The sequence below is a fragment of the Cheilinus undulatus genome, linkage group 17 (assembly GCF_018320785.1).
Source record: "Cheilinus undulatus linkage group 17, ASM1832078v1, whole genome shotgun sequence".
In the NCBI taxonomy this organism is placed as follows: domain Eukaryota; kingdom Metazoa; phylum Chordata; class Actinopteri; order Labriformes; family Labridae; genus Cheilinus; species Cheilinus undulatus.
In genome coordinates this window covers 31,010,192-31,029,435 of record NC_054881.1, presented here as the reverse complement: position 1 = coordinate 31,029,435, position 19,244 = coordinate 31,010,192, and the positions used below count along the sequence as shown (strand labels likewise).

Here is a 19,244-nt window from a genome sequence, read left to right as displayed (position 1 = left end):
ATCTTGATGCAAGTTCACCAAAAGGCATGTCTGGATGTGTAAGTCTGATTGAGACCTATTTACACAGACTCAGTACTGTTAATGCAGCAAAAGTACATCTACTAAATATGGACTTAAAGGGGGTGAATATTTATGCAGTCACTATTTTACCTTACATATTTTTATGTAATTGACATTACTTTGTTGAAATCTGTTTTCACATGATATTAAAGAGTTGACCAAAAGGATAAAACATCCAAGGGGAGGCAAATACTTTTTATAGGCACTGTACTGAAATAGTTATGAATGCTAGTTTCAACTGTTTTCTATGCTGCATCAGAAGAAAACCTGCCAACAACATTGTTTTATGGTTGTCACATTCTATCATCATAAATATAACAAATACATCAACTAAGAAGCAATGTAGAGATGACAGGCTTTATTAACCCCAACTCAATTAAGCTTAACGAGTCCTCTGATCTTAAGAAGGTTTTTTATTTTCATTTAGTCTCGTGTTGGCCCGATGCAGAAAACACAGGATGCACATTTAGTTTAATGAAATTAGTGCAGCAGATGATTTGTGGGCTTCCATCAAAGAGTGATGTCAAAGGTAAAAGCAAAGTGTTAGTAGCGCTGATATCGACCGCGGCTCAGTATCACACTGAGAGAGACGGTGTATGAGGCATAGACAGTTTATGACAAATCCATCATTTTTTTTGTTTAATTGTCCAGTACTTGTTGTCTGTGTGTTCCGTTTAGAGAGTTAAAGTGTACATCCTCATGTCCGTGATTTAAAGGTCTATACTTAAAGCCATAGGGGCCTCAATCTCCCATGGGAGCTGAGCTAAATATAACCAAATTGATTTGCTTCTGTGACATTTGTGCTCCCTAGTGAACCTGCCAATAGCTGACATTTCCATGCTGTGACCCAGCCCACTGGCCCGAGACACAAAGAAGACGGGACAAAAAGAAAATCCAACATCATACTGCAGGCTCCAGGATAAAAAACACTTATGCTTGCACACTTTAAATGTACGTGCACACGTAGCACCCAGATTGACCTATTATTCTAACCTTCTCAATGTCCTCCAAAGTCTTGTAGTACTTTCCTTCAGTCTCCTGGATCTCCACTAGGCAGCAATTTCTCTTGTCATCTTCTGTCATACCCATTTTCTACAAAGAGAAAAGGAAAATCAATATTAAAGAAAATACTACAGATACTACGGAGTGCCTTCTGGTTTAGAGCGTTGCCTTTTTTGTGTCTTGTCATTACTGTACATTCACTATGAGAATGTTTCTTGTTAAATTATAAAGCAAGTGTCTCTTTTAGATCTAAATCTGTGATAAGCAAGCGTTACTTTCAAAATAAATTAATCAAGCCATGTTTATTTTGAAAACAGCTCTATTTTTCTTGACTATTTCATTATTTGTCTACGATTTCAATCAGCCTATTATAATTAAATCTTTAATCATATCACTGATATTTCTAGTTTTACAGCACATTGTATAGTCTTGCATCGTTTGTCATATTTTAGACCTATATTTTGATTTTTTTGTCTCTGCAGGGTGCATGTCCTTATGAAGATATCAATCTATCGATTTTTCTTTGTTTGTACAGCGCCAATTCATAATCTAAGTTATCTCAAGACACTTACAAAGAGGACAGGTCTAGACCATACCCTCTGTGGCCTATTATAAAAGACCAGCATTAATAATTAATGTTATAATGAAGACTATACTTTATGATACTAAAGACAAGCATTAATCATCATCAGCACAGCACTAGCAGTATTCAGCCCTGTTACAGTTGAGACAAAAACCTAAATTAAAAAAAAAAAAAAAACACAAAAGAAATTCTGAAGTATTATCATGGAAATTATGTGTTCATATTTTGGTGAGTTTCACTGAAATTTTAGGGAAATTTTCTTTTATTGTTATTTTTATTTGTGAATTTTGGGGTGATGGGTTATTGTTTTTAAAGAGTTTCCATGAATACTAAAGAGAATTTGTTTGGATTTATGGATTTTTCGGCCATTTTTATGAGATTTTGGGGAATGTCTTTTTAAATTTGAGGGAATTTTCCAAGACTTTTTTTTTTTTTTTTTTTTTTTTTTTTTACTTTGAAATTTTGGGACTTAGCTTGAAAATATTTGGAATTTACATGGAATTTTTTGGGGATGATCTTTGATTGGAATGTTTAGGTTTTATGATAAAGTTTCACAGAAACATTTGAGGACTTTTTAAGATAATTTCAGGTGCTTTTCTATGGGATACTTTAAAAGCTTTTTATAGATCTTCACATAGAGCTTAAGTTATTTCTTTTACTTTTGAGGGAAAGTCCAAGTAATTCCTGTTCAAAGATAAGGCTGATGTTTTAACTTGTCCTAAATAATTTGGAGGAACTAAAATGCATTCCAAGCAAAAGCTCAGGTCTCAGGAGGTTAAATGATGGTTTCAACGCTAAAACCAGTGCCCCATCCACTCTCTAAATGTATAATACTTAAACACCTAAAAGTATCTAAAAGGACAAAACCAACACAATGTTGGTCCTACAAAAGTTACAATGCATTCAGTAATATCCTATTTGAGTATGTTTGTGTTTGTCTTATGATAGCAGGTAACTATTGCTCATTTTTTCAGTGAAACAGTGTGAAATCAGTCAGATCACTATTGACAACTGACCCATCAAACAGAATTACCTCCACACTGTGTTGAAGCCAATTAACAATGAAAGTGAAGGAGAAAGGAAGACACCACTGACAAAAACTAAGGCTGACTAGTTGTTAACCATGACTGATGGTAATGAATTAAAGTTAACATGAGTTTTAAGATGTTTATTTAATTTTTAAAATGTTTATTGTATTTTCATTATCAGTACTGCTTTTATGTGTTTTACTCCGACATTGTTTTCAACACTAGTGTTTTTCTGGAGCTTCAAATTGCTGACCTTTAGGTTGAATGTGCCAGTGGAATTTTGTGTGTGGGTGGTCAAGACAGAAGAAAACATTTATGTAAATGTAGATGATTCAAGGTTTTTAGTGTATGGCCACACAAGCAGGGGGGATGTGAGGGGGCAGTGGGATATGGCGAGGACACAAACTTATCTACATAAAGCATCTCTCATTATACTACATGTCTGGGTGAGTCTACATGCACTAACATGGCATGATTGTATTTGACAGAACAAAACTCCTTAGGGCATATTGCTATTGACTCCCTAAATGAGCGCATTTAAAACCCACAAAGACACAGGTTCCAGTTTTATGCTGATTTTCTAAGCTTTAGCTGTGAAATGAGCAGCCCAGCTGGTAACTTACCAGCTAAACCATCTGAGACAGATTTGGCAGCTCATTAACAAGCAGTGATAGTAAAAACTGGAGTGAACTATGTACAAATGCATGTCCAGTCCAGGACTCCATCCAGCATCTAATCAACCAATCAGAAGCTGGACTCAAAGTCAGCAGGATAATGGTTATTGTCTTGTTCTTTCAGGCTCAGTGTAGCAGCTGGTGGTCATTGGTGATGTCAGTTAACACTGCAGTCACTGAGCTGAAGTCACAACCATCTCCAATGGGCCCTGATTCAGACTTTAAACCAGATGGGATCTGCTTTTTTTTGACTGGCTCAGGTTGGTGTTCTAATTAGCAAGGCATCCTCTTGGGATATAATGGCTTTGTTTTAAATGAAGTGTTGAAGGAGTAAGCTGACAGGGTGGGGTGAGTCAGAAGCACAGCAGCACTCACCTGCATGTATCTGATCTGCAGCATGGGAAAGGCAAAGCAGTGCACGTCAGAGGTCAGATTTACAAAAAACGTATACAGTTCTACGAGTGTGTTCAGGGAAATGAAGCCATTTAAATACAGCACGTATCACAGATATTTAAAGTAAAGAAATGCGCAATTGCCTATCTGTTTTTTCTACTGTATCTTCCCTGGAATAAAAATTAAATACATCGAATAAAACAGGTGTCTTGGTTCCTATGATAAGTGATACTTCTGTCATAAACCTTCAAATGACAACAGAATAACACAACAAATAAAATAAGATCAAAAATTGCAGAAGAATAAATAATATGGGTAGACTGCAACTAAATTCTCACCATGGGTTGTCGTACTTCCACCTTAATGATGTCCTCGTAGATGTCATCGCCATCGTCCTCACACGGCACACAGTCGTAGATGTCATCCTCACCAAGGTCATGCTCACTGAGAAAAAAAAAAAAAAAAAAAAACATCTGTCACAAAACATGGGCAGAAGGTCTAATAACTTTTATTAGCTTTCAAATAAAGAAATAAAAGACATACAGTGTGAAAAAGCAAAGCAGAAAGTGACTACTCCTGCCCAGTCCAAAAACTCTCATCTGATCCATCAGTTATGAGTACAAGATTACAGCTTTACATTGATTGGACATAATAGAAAAACATCCTGACATCAGTGCATGCTGATGGTTGATGTTTGTTAACAGGGCTAATACAAATGATAAAGTAATGCTGCAGTGCACCCCTAGTAATTAAAGTGTTTATTTTTTTAATTCCTTCACAGCACTAGTAAAATAAATAAATAAAGAAATAAAGAAATAAATCACAATAACCATAAATAAATTATGTGAATGTGCAATGATAATGCAATATTAATGCCAGAGCGACAGTGATCAGTGGGCACTGAATACACGTCTTCAGTCATGTCAAATTGTGCAGTTCTGCCTTATTTCTCAAAGTGTTGTTCTTTGCACGTTCATGCTCTCACAGTCTAAGTTGTTGTGTCATTGCATGAATTGTTTCATGTTATGTAATTCAAAATAATTCTGCTGAGTTGTATCAACTTCAACACACTGTGATGATGTGCACCAGTGCTGCCAAGTGTATGCACAAGCTCATATGCTAGCATGCAAAATTTCTAATGTGCAGGGAAGATGTTAAGTCGAGCTGTTTAGAGCTAATCAAACTCAACTTCGTACTGCCCACTTGTCATGCTATTAATGTGAAGGAAATATGGAAAAAAGTGGCATAATGATGCATTACAATACTTCTCAAATTAGTCAAATAGATAACTCCAAGCCATATGTTCAACATCAATAATGTTTCACACTATTTAACGGCTTTGAATTAGTAATGTATTTTTATTCCTTTGATATTGTCTTTGTTTTGTGTTAACATTTACAATTCTTATGCCCTTTTAAGGTTAGCATGCACATTTGGGTGTAAAATAGGCAGAAAGTAAAGGTTAACAGTTATAAATGCTATAAATACACTATTGATTTAAATAGATCTATATGTAGTTGAGCACAACATTTAATATTGTATGAAATAATCTTATTACAAAAAAGAAAAAAAAAATCTTTGTGCTGTCATACTGTTCTGTTTATGTGGTTTTATTCTCTGGCTTTGCTGCATGAAGCTGTCCATAGTATCAAAACACCACCTGTCCTCAAACAATGGCTACTGCCTCCATGCCCAAAAGACTCATTATGTCCACTTTAAACTTCTGTGAGAGCTGAGAGGCACGGAGCAGTCAAAGTAGTGCAAGCTCATTATCTTTCACAAACCGCGCCTGTAGAGTCCTACTAGTGTTCCAGGCAAGGGGACACAGTACTCAATGTTCAAAAACCTCCACTGCACAGTGTTATTGAGTGGCATTTCCCTTTAATGTGTTTATGTTGCTTAGGCTCCCTGCTAGCTAACTGACCTTTAATTAGGCAAGCAGCCAGCAGAGCAAAGACAGTTACTGTGGAGAGGAGTGTCGTCTGGGAAAATCCTCCTGCTCTCAGAGTCCATGCTGAATCTCCCTCTGTTGTGTAAAAGCAATTATTGTTTTGGAAACTTATTGAGGCAGAGGAGATGCCTCAGCAGGATTTCACTTTGGCTGTGGGCCCATATCGATGTAGTTAATAAACAGGGAGCTTCAGGTCACCCAAAAAGGAAATAAATGATTAAATACTGTAAATAAATAAAGATAGTTAAGAGGTGCCTGCTAAATAATGGAAGACCAACCCTGGCAACTGTTTGCTTGTTAAAAATGTTCCACACACTTTAATTGTAATGGGCCGCAGTGTAATGCTCATGTTTCCATGGATTCCATTAATTACATTGCGGACTACACCTGCAGACCTCTTTGTTATTCATGCTATTATTTACATAGATCAGACTGATTCAGAGTCAGAAAACAGAACATATCAGGGAGGAGCCACAGGTCAGACAGGCCAATAGCCTCTGTACATGAGACGCATTGACATAACCATCCAGACAGTGGTGATATTTTGTTCCACCTCTTAAAAATGTATTTTATATCTCCCAAAAACTAGGTTAGCAGCACCATCTGCACCCCTACCTATGTTTCCACAGCCTTGGGGTCAAATCAACAGGTTGTAGTGCAGAATTAGCTGGCTGTGTTGCAAAAATGTTAGTTTTACAAAAACTATTGAAAAAAAAAAAACTCTCAAATCTGCCTTTTAAAAATTGAGGCATGCATGAGCCCTATAAATGAATAAACACTGTGGTGTAAAAGATTCCCAAAGAGGACGAGGGTTTCAACTTCTCAAGCCACCCCTCCCAACTGAAATGTCCTTGAGCAGGACATTTGAAGCCCACCAACTCACAGGATGCTGTTTTGCTGTCTGACCTGGCTTGATCAGGGGCCACAGAAAAGGGGATTCTCTTCTTGGAAGAATAATTCCTTATCCAAACATATCTGTATAGATCCCCAGCATGAGTATGCTTGAGGATTGTTCTTTAATGGGGCCATAACCTGGCTCTCCAGGCACCAAACCATCCAGGTTTAGATGGAGGAGTTCGGTATTAGGGTCTGTTTAATGAGGAATTGTGAAGGGATTCATTGTCTTCATTAATTCATGAATATTCTTCAGAAAGATTTACAGCACAGTTTTGAAAAAAAAAAAAAGGGTGCAGATTTTTTCCACAAATACAACATCCTGAATTTGATATCCCTGCTACAACATTCTTTGACTGCCAGCTTAAAAAGAGGACAAAAATAATCAGAGAAGATAGAGCTGCCCTCGATCAAATATTCAGCCTTGTCGTCACGCTTGTACGAGGCTTGTTTGAAGTTTTAATTGAGATGGCTTGGTTCACTCTCAGCACTGTTCTCCTTCTGTCTTCATTAAGTAAAAGTGGCTGATGTTGAATACTGAGGAGGTTGTGTAGGAGGACAGCGGCCAGCTGTCCCAGCGGCGTCTCCTCTCTGAACTCTCCACAGAGACTTTTGTGTCGCATGGCGGGGAAGTTTCAGAGAATAGATGCTGCACTTTATTTTGCTCCAGTACCTCAGAGAAAGCATCGTTACATGATGGTGGTCTGGTGCTAAGATATGAATACAAGCTGTAGAGGGATCTAAGAGGAGGAGGATCTCCAAAGAGAGCATGAAATGGGATGAATGTCTTGAATGTTTTGAAATGTCAACCTTTTAGTAAAATATAAAAAATAACAGAGATAAATAAAGTAGAACTGTGTTGTTGTTTTTTTTTTTTTCACAACACTTCTATCAATTGATCCTGAACTTGGACTGATATCGGAGATTACTTTAAAAACATAAATATCATATTGATGGATGATCACATTTAAGCCACTTGGGCTTATCCTATTGGTGGTTTTGTTAATATGTAATGATCACTTGTTCTGTTCAGCCAGTTCAAGATATTGTAAAGCATTGCATTATTGATTTCTTATTAATCGCTACATTACACGAACACAGCTGAACGTGTTTGAAAGAAAACAAGTGTCAATTCATCTCTTTCTCCTAAATGGATGGCCTGTTCTAGTCATTCTAAATGTTATCAAGATGATACAATACTCCAACAATTCTGTAGACCCACTTCATCTTTGCCTGATTGTTTCTGGACCAACAGGAGTCTTTTGTGGACTATATGCTTCATTTGGTTTGTTTGGTGTATATGCAAAATAAGTTTTTCTACAACTTAATGAAGATAATTTTAATTTTAAGTTTTTTTTTCTTTATTAGACAAGACAGTAGAAAAAATACCAGAGATGGCAGGGGATAAAGTAGAAGGAACTGAAATTACTTTAAGGGAAAAAAATAATAAAAGGTGAAAATTTAAAAATGTATTAGAAGTGGTGAAAAGTGGTCCTGGGATACAACTGGATAAAAGTGGCAAAAAAATGTTGAAAGCACACAACAGACATTTGGTCATCAGACGTCAGCCACATTTGATCACAGTTAGTTGTTGCACCCATTATTTCTGTCTCAAGTTATTTTGGTTTGGCCTGACTGAACTTTGAACTTATGTCTGGCCAGTCCTTGAATGCCCTCTAGAGGTCATTGATGTTTTACCCTTGCATCTCTGTCAGTTTGGGGCATGGAAAAGATTGTTAAACATTGGCAAAAATGCTTGAGAATACTTTTGTTGATACTCAGTAAACGGCACATAAGTATACAAAGTAAATAAACAAGTTGTTTAAATAGACATATTGCTCCCTCATGTGATCGGATCGGTGATTGGTTTATTCAAACTCACTAATCGGTGATCGGCCCCAAAAATCCTGATCGTGTAAAGCCTAATTTTAACATAAGAAGTCAAAAATAGCTCGACACAACTTTAAGCTCAAAGTGAGGTGACTGTTAGCCTAGCACCAATGCTAATGATCCAACACATAAACATTTATATCATCAATACATCAAAACTGGGTAGGGCCTATTCACTGGATTTTAGGGGACAAGCCAACACTGTGGGCAGGCCTGTCTATCACCATCCAATATATGATATTTGCCTCTGGATGGATGTGAAATTCTCCAGTGGTTAACTACAAGGCAAGATTCCCTTTTCTGTGTGGTGATAATGTACACTGTCTTTCTTTGGTCCATACTGTAACATCTTGACATAGCACCAGCCCTTTAGCCATGATTATTACATACAAAAAAACACAGGACTTAAATATCCTTTTACCAATATTTTTTCCTGGAATTTGGAATAAAAGGTGGACAAATGTCAACAAGGGACATCAATGAAGAAAAAAAAAATGGTTGATTTACCATTTTTTGGATACTCTGCTCATATGTATGGCTATTGCCCTTATGAAGAAGTTTAAGAAAGAAGACCGTTTAAAATTATTCAAACATATTAAAAATCCCAAGTTAAAATTGGTTGATGTTATTAAGGCCATTTTATTAAAAAAGATGGGTTCAAACAGTGAGTGAAGGCTTGCATAATTTATACATGTATGTGTGTTGGTGTGTTTTGGGGATGGAAAAGCGTGACAAAAGAGAGGGACATATTTCTTCACCACAACTTCACTATTCATGCCACCTTGTCTCCTGGGCTTTAATGGACAACACTAAATTTTTCAAATGCACTTGTATGTGTATGCGTGTGTGCATGTGCATGAATCACCGTGAATCAGTTAGAAAGGGAGTGGGCGTAGAGTCCTGAGGACCCATGAATTAGATCTTATTTTCTGTCTGATTACACAGTGACAGGCCACAGGGTGTCCACTGCTTTTGCACGCAACAGGCCCCGCAAGCCCATTGCTCTCAGGCTTCAGCGCCATGGAGTTAAATAAGTGGAGGACAGAGTATGACTCACTAGATCAGAGCTTCGCAGCATATTTACCCAAAGACTAGGCTGCCTTTCAGGTTTGTCGGTGTACAATGTTGTGTTTTATCTGCAGAGTTACTTTTTTTTTGCTTTGTAGAAGGGCCTAATGTTGGCATTGATCAAAATGTAACTGTAATAGATCTGTGTAGAATAAATACAAAAACGCAATTTTAAAAGTCAATGCATTCATCCTCTTTAGGCTGCATAAATCACAGCAGCTCACAGAGTGTACTTCATGAATTAAATGCACAGCATTTTGCTGAACTTTAGCATGAAATTTGGCATATGGAGACACAATATGGGTGAATCACTTGGAAGCACCTTCCAAGAGCACACCAGTTTTTAACTACACCTAATCTCAGCCTTTTATCTGTAATGCCAGAGTATTAGTTAAGGATGGCGGTGTGATGAAACTATAAGACAAAGTCTGCACAAAAGCTGGTATGAAAAGAGTAAACTCTATTGAAACCTGTGGAAATATTACAAATTTGGCAGGTCAAAAGTTTAGCCCTTGGGCTGATGGATTTAAAACCCATTTTATAAACAAATGTACAAATTAATTCGCACATTTAGATTTTGTTTAATCACACAGACTGAACTGTGGATGTAATTATTCCTGCTTTTTAGCCCTACATTGCATTAACAGGTGGAATTTTAATTTATTTTGCACACTGCTAAACTCCAACATACCCATGATAACATTAATAACAGAGAACTGCAGCACTGGGCATGAATGAGAAGTAATATAACAACATGTAATTGCACTGTCTGGGATTAAAAATAATTAAAGTGATTTAACTGTCGGACTATTGAGAGAAAATGTTTTTTCAATCAAATAGCTGAGAGTGTATAAAGTTATGTCAGCAGTAGCATGAGTTTAGCAAATGAATACAAAATATTTCACCAAATAAGCTCATTCTGTTTTTAAAAAGACAGAAGTAACTACTGTATGTGTGCTATTTCCTTATTTTGACTTGTTTATCTATAAGTCTCATCTTTTCATCCCTTCTGAGCTTCTTCCTCTAAAAGAATTGATCCTCCTCTTAGTTTTTGGGGATGCATCTGTACATCACAATGTATAAAAACTAGATATAAAGGGGGTTGTTTCAAAGCAGGTGATAGTCAGGCCACCACAATTGTGCTAGTATAGTTCACATAAGCCTGATGTTGGACCTAGTGTGTTCACAAATTCAGTGATAATTTTTTATGTAAAATTGTAAGTAAACCCCCAGCTCAGAGCTAACTCTATCCTCTTCAGACTTTTGAAAAATATACAAAAATGGGCAGTTTGGTACTGAGAGGAGGAAGGGGAAAAGGATGGGGTTTTCCAGCTGAGGCAGGTGACAGTGACTCTCCTTGCTGGAAAGTGACACAGAGTCCTGCAGCACTGCTGCCTCAGAGGGATCTTTTAAGGTGGAGGATTTTTCCCCTCCTGAGTCCCCTGAAGCAGGCTGTGGTGTGGTGGTAGACAGTGGTGGTCCTGAACACTCCCTGTTTGGGCCACTGGCTCCAGCACCAGCGTTACTAAAGCTGGAACTCTCAGAGCCAAGGCAGTGCGGGCGCAAGAGAGGATGGGAGTGGTCTCTGAATGGTAAAGTTGGTTAGAGGCGGTAAAGTTCTACTTTTTATATAATGTTTGTGACATATGTTGCATAAGCCACACCTTTTCAGAAAAAATGTTCAATGCAGATGCCCATTTGAGCTCATTAAAAGCCATACAATGCAGATTTTTATCAAAAAGAAATGATCCGCCGCACACTGAGGTAGACTTTACTTTTTATTGAGAGCGAACAATGCATTTCGCCTGTAGCTTCCTCAGGTTCACCTCTAGGTATGGGTATCACTCTTTCAATACCAATAAATTTCAGGGTTGAGGGTGACCCGTGATTTTTCTCCTCGTAATGCCTTGCAATGGTATAATCCATGTTACAATTTCTGATAGCAGCCTTATGTTCTGCAATTCTCAATTTGAGATTGCGTTTAGTTTGGCCTACATACATCATACCACAAGGACATTTTAAAGTATAGATGACGTGGGTGGAGAGGCAGTTAATAAATTGTTTTATGTCATATTTCTTTCCTGAATGAGGATGGCAAAAAGCATTGGTATTGAGTGTGTTAGAACAGTGTGCACATCTGCCACATTTATAGTTACCGTACACCTGTTCAGAAAGACAATTGTTTGTGTGGGTTCTTTATACATAGAGGTGACAACAGTATCTCTAAGGTTTCTCCCTCTCTTAAAGCAGGAACGAGACTTAAAGGATGCTATGTGGCTTAAGCTGGGGTCACATTCTAAGATTTTCCAATGTTTGTTTATAATTTGTTTGACTTGCTTAGATGCTGGAGAGTGCTCAGATACAAAGGTTGTTCTATTTTCTTTATGCTTAGTGGAGCAATGCAGTAATGCCTCCCTATCTTTTCTCTTTGCATTTTCCATAGATTGGACAATAAGTGTCTGCTCATAGCCCCTTTGAATGAAACGCTGAGACATTTCTTTGGCCTTAGCTTCATAGTCTTCATCATTACTACATATTCTCCTTAGTCTCACAAACTGACCATAAGGAATATTTTTGACCACATGGTGGGGGTGAAAACTTGTAGCATGCAAGATGGTATTTCTGTCTGTTTCCTTTCGATAGATAGATTGCTGTAATTTTCTATCTGGATTCACAGTTATCAGAAGGTCTAAGACTGTAATTTTTTTCAGGACTATACTCCATTGTGAAATGTAAACTGGGGTAGGTGTTGTTTATGTAGTCATTGAATTTTTTAAGTTCATCTTCAGAGCCTTTGAACCCCATGAAAATATCATCAATGTACCTTTTGTAAAACAGAATATTGGAAGCAAAGGGATTGTTGTTAAAGATATATTGATTTTCCCACGACCCCATAAACAAATTTGCATAATTTGGTGCAAATGGTGACCCCATTCTTGTGCCTTGAGATTGCAGGTAATACTTATTATCAAACATGAAATAGTTAGACTTAAGGATAAACTTAGTGAGGGACATAAGTAATTCCACTGGGAGTTCACCTTGCTTAGATTCAAGGTAGTACTGCATGGCTTCCAATCCTCCGTCATGAGGAGTATTAGTGTACAGGCTCTCCACATCAAAAGATACCAAAAGAGAGTTATTAGGCATAATAACTATATATTTCATGTTTGTTGTTTAACTGAGTGATTGGGTTGTTTATTGGTCACATGACCATCGGTATTAAACACACCTGTGTATGCCCGTTTGATTATGCTGGGCGAACCTGAGGAAGCTACAGGCGAAACGTGTTGTTCGCTCTCAAGAAAAAGTAAAGTCTCAGTGTGCAGCGGATCATTTCTTTTTGTTTACTTCGGACCTGCTACCGACCGGCACCTGACTACCTGACTACCGTGCACAGGGATCTCCGTTGCAGATTTTTATCAGTTTGGTGTAAATGTCGGAAATAACACCAGCAAAGACATTTCACTGTTCGATCATAAATATCGCCAATATTGTCAGGCACCATGAGGAGCATGCATGTGAGGAACTAAAAGACGAAAGGGACCGTCCACTTGTTTATTGATTTCGGATGAATGAATTTTAAAATGATAAAATGATCATCAGGTGACCCCTCTGATATTCATGACTCCTGCACCCACACACCTGTGAGGGGCCGTGCATATTTCTGCCTGCTGTGGTGAGAAGATAAAGAGGGAGTTGGTACGGCTATGAGCCCAAATGTTACTAATTTTAACCACGTACCCAACAGTTTGCATTACAAGTGTTAGACTTGCTGCAGGGATTTAATAAATTGTCAGCTGTTGCTGCAATCTTGCGACAAAATCCAGTGCTCATTTAACTATATCAGACGTAAAACAAGCAGGAAATTGGTTGATACACAACTTTAGTGGATAAACCAGTTGCGTTGGAGAACTCTCTCTCATGATTCTGAGTCAAAGCATCCCAGCATACATGTGACCCCAGCTTTGGCATGGGAAGGAGGCAGGGATCTTTGGTCAGTGAGTGTGAGGGTTTGCTCAGCTCTGGTCATAAAGTCAGAAGGAACAAGCAGAAAACTGGGACTCCGAAATTACATGCATTCGTGTAAACTAGATAAATAACATAAGGCTATTTAGTTTGTTTAATAAAGGGACAATTGGTCTATAGGAAAGGTAGTCAGGTCAGAGTTTGCTGCGATTTTTTTTTTTTTTTTTTTTGCCTTGCAACTTATTTTTTGTCCATTTAAACTTATCATAAATCATGACTAGATATTTTGGGTATTATGTTATTTCTACAAATTAATTGCTAGTTTGCAAAGTGTTAAGAGTGAATGCATGTGCTCAAGATGTTTTACAATCAAAGAGTGATAACTGAGATCCCACGATCATGGCAAAATAATAAGGAATTGGGATTTTTGCCAAGATCATGTAGGTAAGTGTGAAAGCCTGGACATTATTACAAATGTGTTTTGTTGCTGCTGATGTGGGGGGTGGGGGACATTATTAAAGACCACTTAACCTTAAGAATACTTTAATTTTTTGACATTATCAAATGTTTTAAACCAAAGCAGGCTGGACACTACATGTTAAAGAGCTTGCAAATAACACCTTTTTTTGTAAATGCCTACCAACTTTTGCTTTGTCATTTTTTACTTTTTCCTTTTTGATGTATTTTTAGTAGCAAATATGTTTTATACAAATATGTTATTTCAGAATGCAATAAGGTGGTCAAATTAACTTCCACTGTGAACACCTCAGACTCGATACCTTGCAGTAAATAATACCTTGGCTGAGCTCCATCCATTTCCAAGCTATTGACTGTTCATGTCGACCTGCCCAAGGGATTAATGGAGCAAAATAAACTGAAAAAGAGTGACACAAAAGGTTTCTGACACCATTTGCTTCAGAATGGAAATCTATGTGTGGCTTCCACTGAGGAAAAAAAGTCCCTTGACGCCTGTACCCTATCCACCTCCATTTCATGCTTTGTCAACTCACGGATGGAGTCATTTTGGACGGGGAGGACTCCGAGTAGGTGATGTTAAGACTCGACATCCTGAAGCAACAGGAAGTAGAGAGCAGGTTCACCACGTTGACCCTCCCTTGGGCAGATGTTGGCCCCTTTACTTGACTTAGCTGAACAGAATTCAAATCAGCAGGATGCTTCATAAACACACTCAGATGCACTTTCCATAAAATGTCATTGCCTTTATTTACACCAACCACTTCTAACAAGTTTAAGCTTCAATCCAGCTCATGTCTGACATGACATTGTAAATATGGTGATGAACCATGCAGTGACCTCTAGAAAAACCTCTAAAATGATAAAGCCACCCGCAAATGATGTCCTTTTATTTTTGGTCATGCCACTGGTCACAGAACATCCAATACCATAACAAGGTCTTCAGGGGAATCTAATAAAGTAGTTGTATCTTTAAATACGATGTGCCATCATTTCATTATAGAAGATTGAACTTCCAGCGGTCCCCAGAGACGACTGGAGGTCCACCAGTTCATGTCTTTTAGCTGCACCACATTAAAATAGAAGGCTGATCGATATTTTGCTGCTCAGGCTGCTGATACAGTTTTCCATTTAACGTTCGGTGCTCTGACATGATCTCAGTTTTTAAATCTCACCTCGAAATCCATTTTATAGATTGCCGTCCATCGCAGTTAGTGTCTTTGGTTGTCTTATCGCTGAACTTAATGATGCCACTTTATCCATTTTATTGATTTTTATTGTACTCTCCCACAGTGCCATTTATTCTTTATTTCTGCTTTATTTTCTCACAGTTAATATTTTTGGTGACAGTATTTCTTTTATTTCTTATTCTACTTAAGCTGTATTTTTTATGATACCATATGTCATATCAGTGTATTATTTTCATCCTCCATAAAAAAAGACCATCATTACCATGGTAAGATGATCATTGCTCACTCTTGCAGGTCAATCAAGCACTCATGTTATATTATGCATCAATATTTCAGGCTAATTAATAAGTCTTTGAGAGCAGGGTTATTGCCAGTGTGGCCTATGTGCTACGCGTGTCCTATTGGATTAGGTGCAGGACCTGCTGATGAATCAATTATGTGTCCGTCCATTGATGGAACTAAATGCATACATGTTCTTTGTTAAAGGTCAAGAGCAGCAGCGCTGTGGAGCAGAATGATTAATTCAGTAGGACCCAGACCTCTGCTCCTATAGGTTACATACAGCGGACCGTGCTACAACACCACTGACCATTTTAGAAAAAAAGAAAATACAGGTGAGCCCGAGCTACATGCTAATTAAAGGTTAGGGAGGCCAAGTTCACAAATGGAAAAAGGTGTAGGAGAAACATTGGAGGTGAATTCAAGATAGAACCACCACCTTGAGAAGAAAAGAAAACATTGTAACTGCTGCAACAACTGACTATTTTCAGGCTTAAATGCTTTACAGTGGGAATTGGTGACAAAATAATGAGTGTATGGCTGCTAGCAAATGGATTTTTTTTTCTTCTCCCCCCACTATAGATGATTGAAAACAGCTGTGAATGGGGGTAAAACGATCAATGTATTCAGTAGATATTATGTACACTGTATTCAGAAAATATTCATATTTCCATTTTATTCCCATTTTGTTAAATCACAACCTGATGCTACAGTGAAAAAAAAGTCATTTTAATCCTCATGAAGCTACATACGGTATACCATCACGACAAAGTGAAACCAGAATTTTGCAAATTTTTGTTTATTATACAAAAAACACTGGAATAACATATTGAAAAAATAATTCAGACCCTTTACAACAGCCCTTGAATTTAATTCAGGTTCCTCCCATGTCTCTTGATCATTGCTGAGATGTTTCTACACCTTGACTGGAGTCCACCTGTGGTAAATTAAATTGACTGGACATGATTTAAAAAGGCACACACCTCTCTGATTTAGAAGGCCTCACAGCTGACAATGTATATCAGAGCATGCAAGGCACAGAGCTGAGGAAGGCTAAAAAATAATTCTGCAGCACTGAAAGATGGCCTTTATAATTCTCAAATGGAAGAGGTTTGGCACAACCAGGACTCTTTTAAGAGTTGGTCTCCTGGCCAAACTGAGCAATCAGGGCAGAGGGGCCTTAGTAAGAGGGGACTTACAACCCTATGGTCATTCTGACTATGCTTTAGTGATCATGTGTGGAGAAGGGACAAAGTTCCAGAAGGACAACAATCACTGCAGCCCTCCATCAGTCTGGGCTTATGGCAGAGTAGCAAGACTAATGACCTCTCCTCAATGCAAAACACATGAAAGTCAACTTGGAATTCACAAAAAACTCCATGTAACAAGCCAAAGCGGGCTTTTATGTGTTTTGCACAGAGGAGAGGTAGATCAACTGCTTAAATTTGTTTTACTGCTTTTGCCCTCTCAGAAATAGCCAAAAAGTAGCTTAAACTCCCAAAGGGAGCTGTGTTTGCAGTTTTTTTCTCCTAGTTGCAGTGGCGTTCATGTTTGTGTGTTGCCATTTCTGATGCTTTAATTGATCCGATGGGCGTGCTGTCAGTGATGCATCCGCTAAAAAATGTCTGCACTACCTCTGTCTTGCCTTTGTCTGTGTCCACTGTTGTACTTCACAGGGACAGAGTGTTCCCAAACCATAGACTCTTTCTGGAAATAATCAGACTATTGCTGTTGTTTGGTGTGGTTGCCAGGATGCTGTGGGCTGTGGTGCATTTCCCCTGAACTGAAAGGGCCATTCCGCATCGGTACGGTACTAATACGCACACCTTTACACCCCTACTGCTTGGGTAAACTTAAACTTAACACTGAGCAATAGAGAAGTATGTTCCCTGTTTGAGACTAAAATAAAGAGGCTAAAGGGGTGAAATCTGGGACAGCCAGGAAATACTCGTCTGGATAAGAAATGTATTTCTTCATGCAGAGAAGCTATGCCATTACACCACATGATGAAAGACTGTATGTCAATGAGAACATTTTGGTCCTGAAATATTTATATCAGCGTTTCCTTCTCTTTTCAGGACTGTCTGATGTTTTCAAGGTGAAAGCCTGTGATCAAGGCTTGCGGGGCTACATGTTTGGCTACATTGTATTCTAATCCAGTATTAGCCTGCTTGGCTGGAACTTGCTTCTTCCAGCAAGAGCACATTCTACTCCACAATCATGTATTCAGCAAGCATATTTATAGACATGTATTAGCTACATACTCCCACTCTCCTCTCTCTTATCTGGTGGTGATGAATGACACCCATCTCATACAGACTGACTAATCATTCTCCATTAATCTGCTGTCACTGATGGAACTCTCATGTCCAATGACTCTTTTTTCACACCCGGCATAACCCACCCACCCACCCGTCTAACACACCGCCACTGAGGCGAGCAGAAAGGCAGCTAAACCATAAGCCAGAGTAGATATGATGTCACTATGGCAACGGGAAGAGTGATGGAGGAATCCACGCTTATGTAATTAGACGGTCGGGGGAAACTGGAAGAAGTGGCAATCACTCTTCACTCTGAAACATCAGAGGCTGTGTTGGTTGCACTGGCTACTTTATCATGACATACACCAAAATTCATTTTTTACTCAGCCACGGGCATATGTAGGTTATGTAGGTAAGCATAGTCAAAATAAAGTAAATGCAGACTAGAAGCAATATTTATGTTTTTAGTGCTGGTCTGTTTCTTTGACCACTCAAAGAATATCTTTAAATAAGTAGAAGTATACTTGTGCAGAAAACTCTGGTAGAGACAGAAGCACTGGTCGGAAGAGGAAAAACATCTTTTCCACCAAGAAAAGTTTTTAGTGTGGTTCTTTGCCCCTGTTTGCTTTTTGTTCACTGTTTATTGGCTTGCAGTACAACTTAACCACAGCCATAGATACCACCTCCTTCTTTTTCAATGATGCTGGATGGTCTATCCATTCTCAGACCTGTCCCAAACATTTCAGACTGGAATTTTGCAAGATGCACCTGCCTGATAACAGGCATGGAATCTGGCCACTGGTTTTGCAAGATTAAAGGAGACATTCAATGGTGCAAAAGAATTGAAAAATTTCTTAGATGCATGAACACTGTTTAATATTTCTATTCTTTTTATTCATTTCTGTTTTTGTTTGTTTGTTCTTAAATTTAAAAAGAAAAATGATAGATATTTCTGTTAATCCAAAAGAGGTTGAAATGATAAATTCATTATGAATACATGTTCTTAGTGGTCAATGGGCACCAACTAAATGTAAAAGTATGCTAAGTCCTTAGATGTTTCTCAGTCCGGTGACCCTTGGGTTCTCTCATATTTGTCTCAAGTAAAGATTTGAATCTGATACGAAACTATCCCCTCTTAATTTTAGAAACTACTTTCATTTATCACAATCGCTGCAATGAAATTTTTTATGTTAAAGCCAGAGGTCGCATTCATCTAAAATTTAAGGATCAAGGGAAGAGGTTTATTAACTATTTGTGTGCATCTATGTGGACGCCACCAAGAATCATCGACACATGGAGACTGACGCCACGACGCCCAAATAAAGTCTGTTATATTACTTCTCCATCACTGTTATCATCTTGGGTGTTAAACAGGTGGCTGAATAGGAGGCTATCAGCTGTTCCACATGTCTGTAGACAGTCTGGCATGGTGAGGGGGATGTGACGGTAGAGATTTCCTGTTTTGTGTCATTATTATAATAAAATTAATTTAACGCAGTGCTTGCAAGTCTCAGCGGGTGAGGACTTCTGA

The 19,244-nt window shown here is 38.2% G+C and overlaps 1 protein-coding gene across 8 annotated transcripts in view; it reads right to left on the bottom strand.

Annotated features, from left to right (window-relative positions):
• The window catches only part of vav2 (vav 2 guanine nucleotide exchange factor), a 324,026-nt gene that overhangs the window by 63,356 nt on the left and 241,426 nt on the right, over window positions 1–19,244 (bottom strand). For 5 of the 8 annotated variants that reach the window (XM_041811125.1, XM_041811131.1, XM_041811128.1 and 2 more), the window contains exons 5-7: window positions 4,079–4,184; window positions 3,723–3,737; window positions 1,054–1,152 (exon numbers count right to left, since the gene is read on the bottom strand). In XM_041811125.1, coding sequence (XP_041667059.1) covers window positions 1,054–1,152; window positions 3,723–3,737; window positions 4,079–4,184 — 220 coding nt within the window. The remainder of the gene's footprint in view (window positions 1–1,053; window positions 1,153–3,722; window positions 3,738–4,078; window positions 4,185–19,244) is intronic. The other 3 variants (XM_041811127.1, XM_041811130.1, XM_041811132.1) reach the window with 1 other exon arrangement.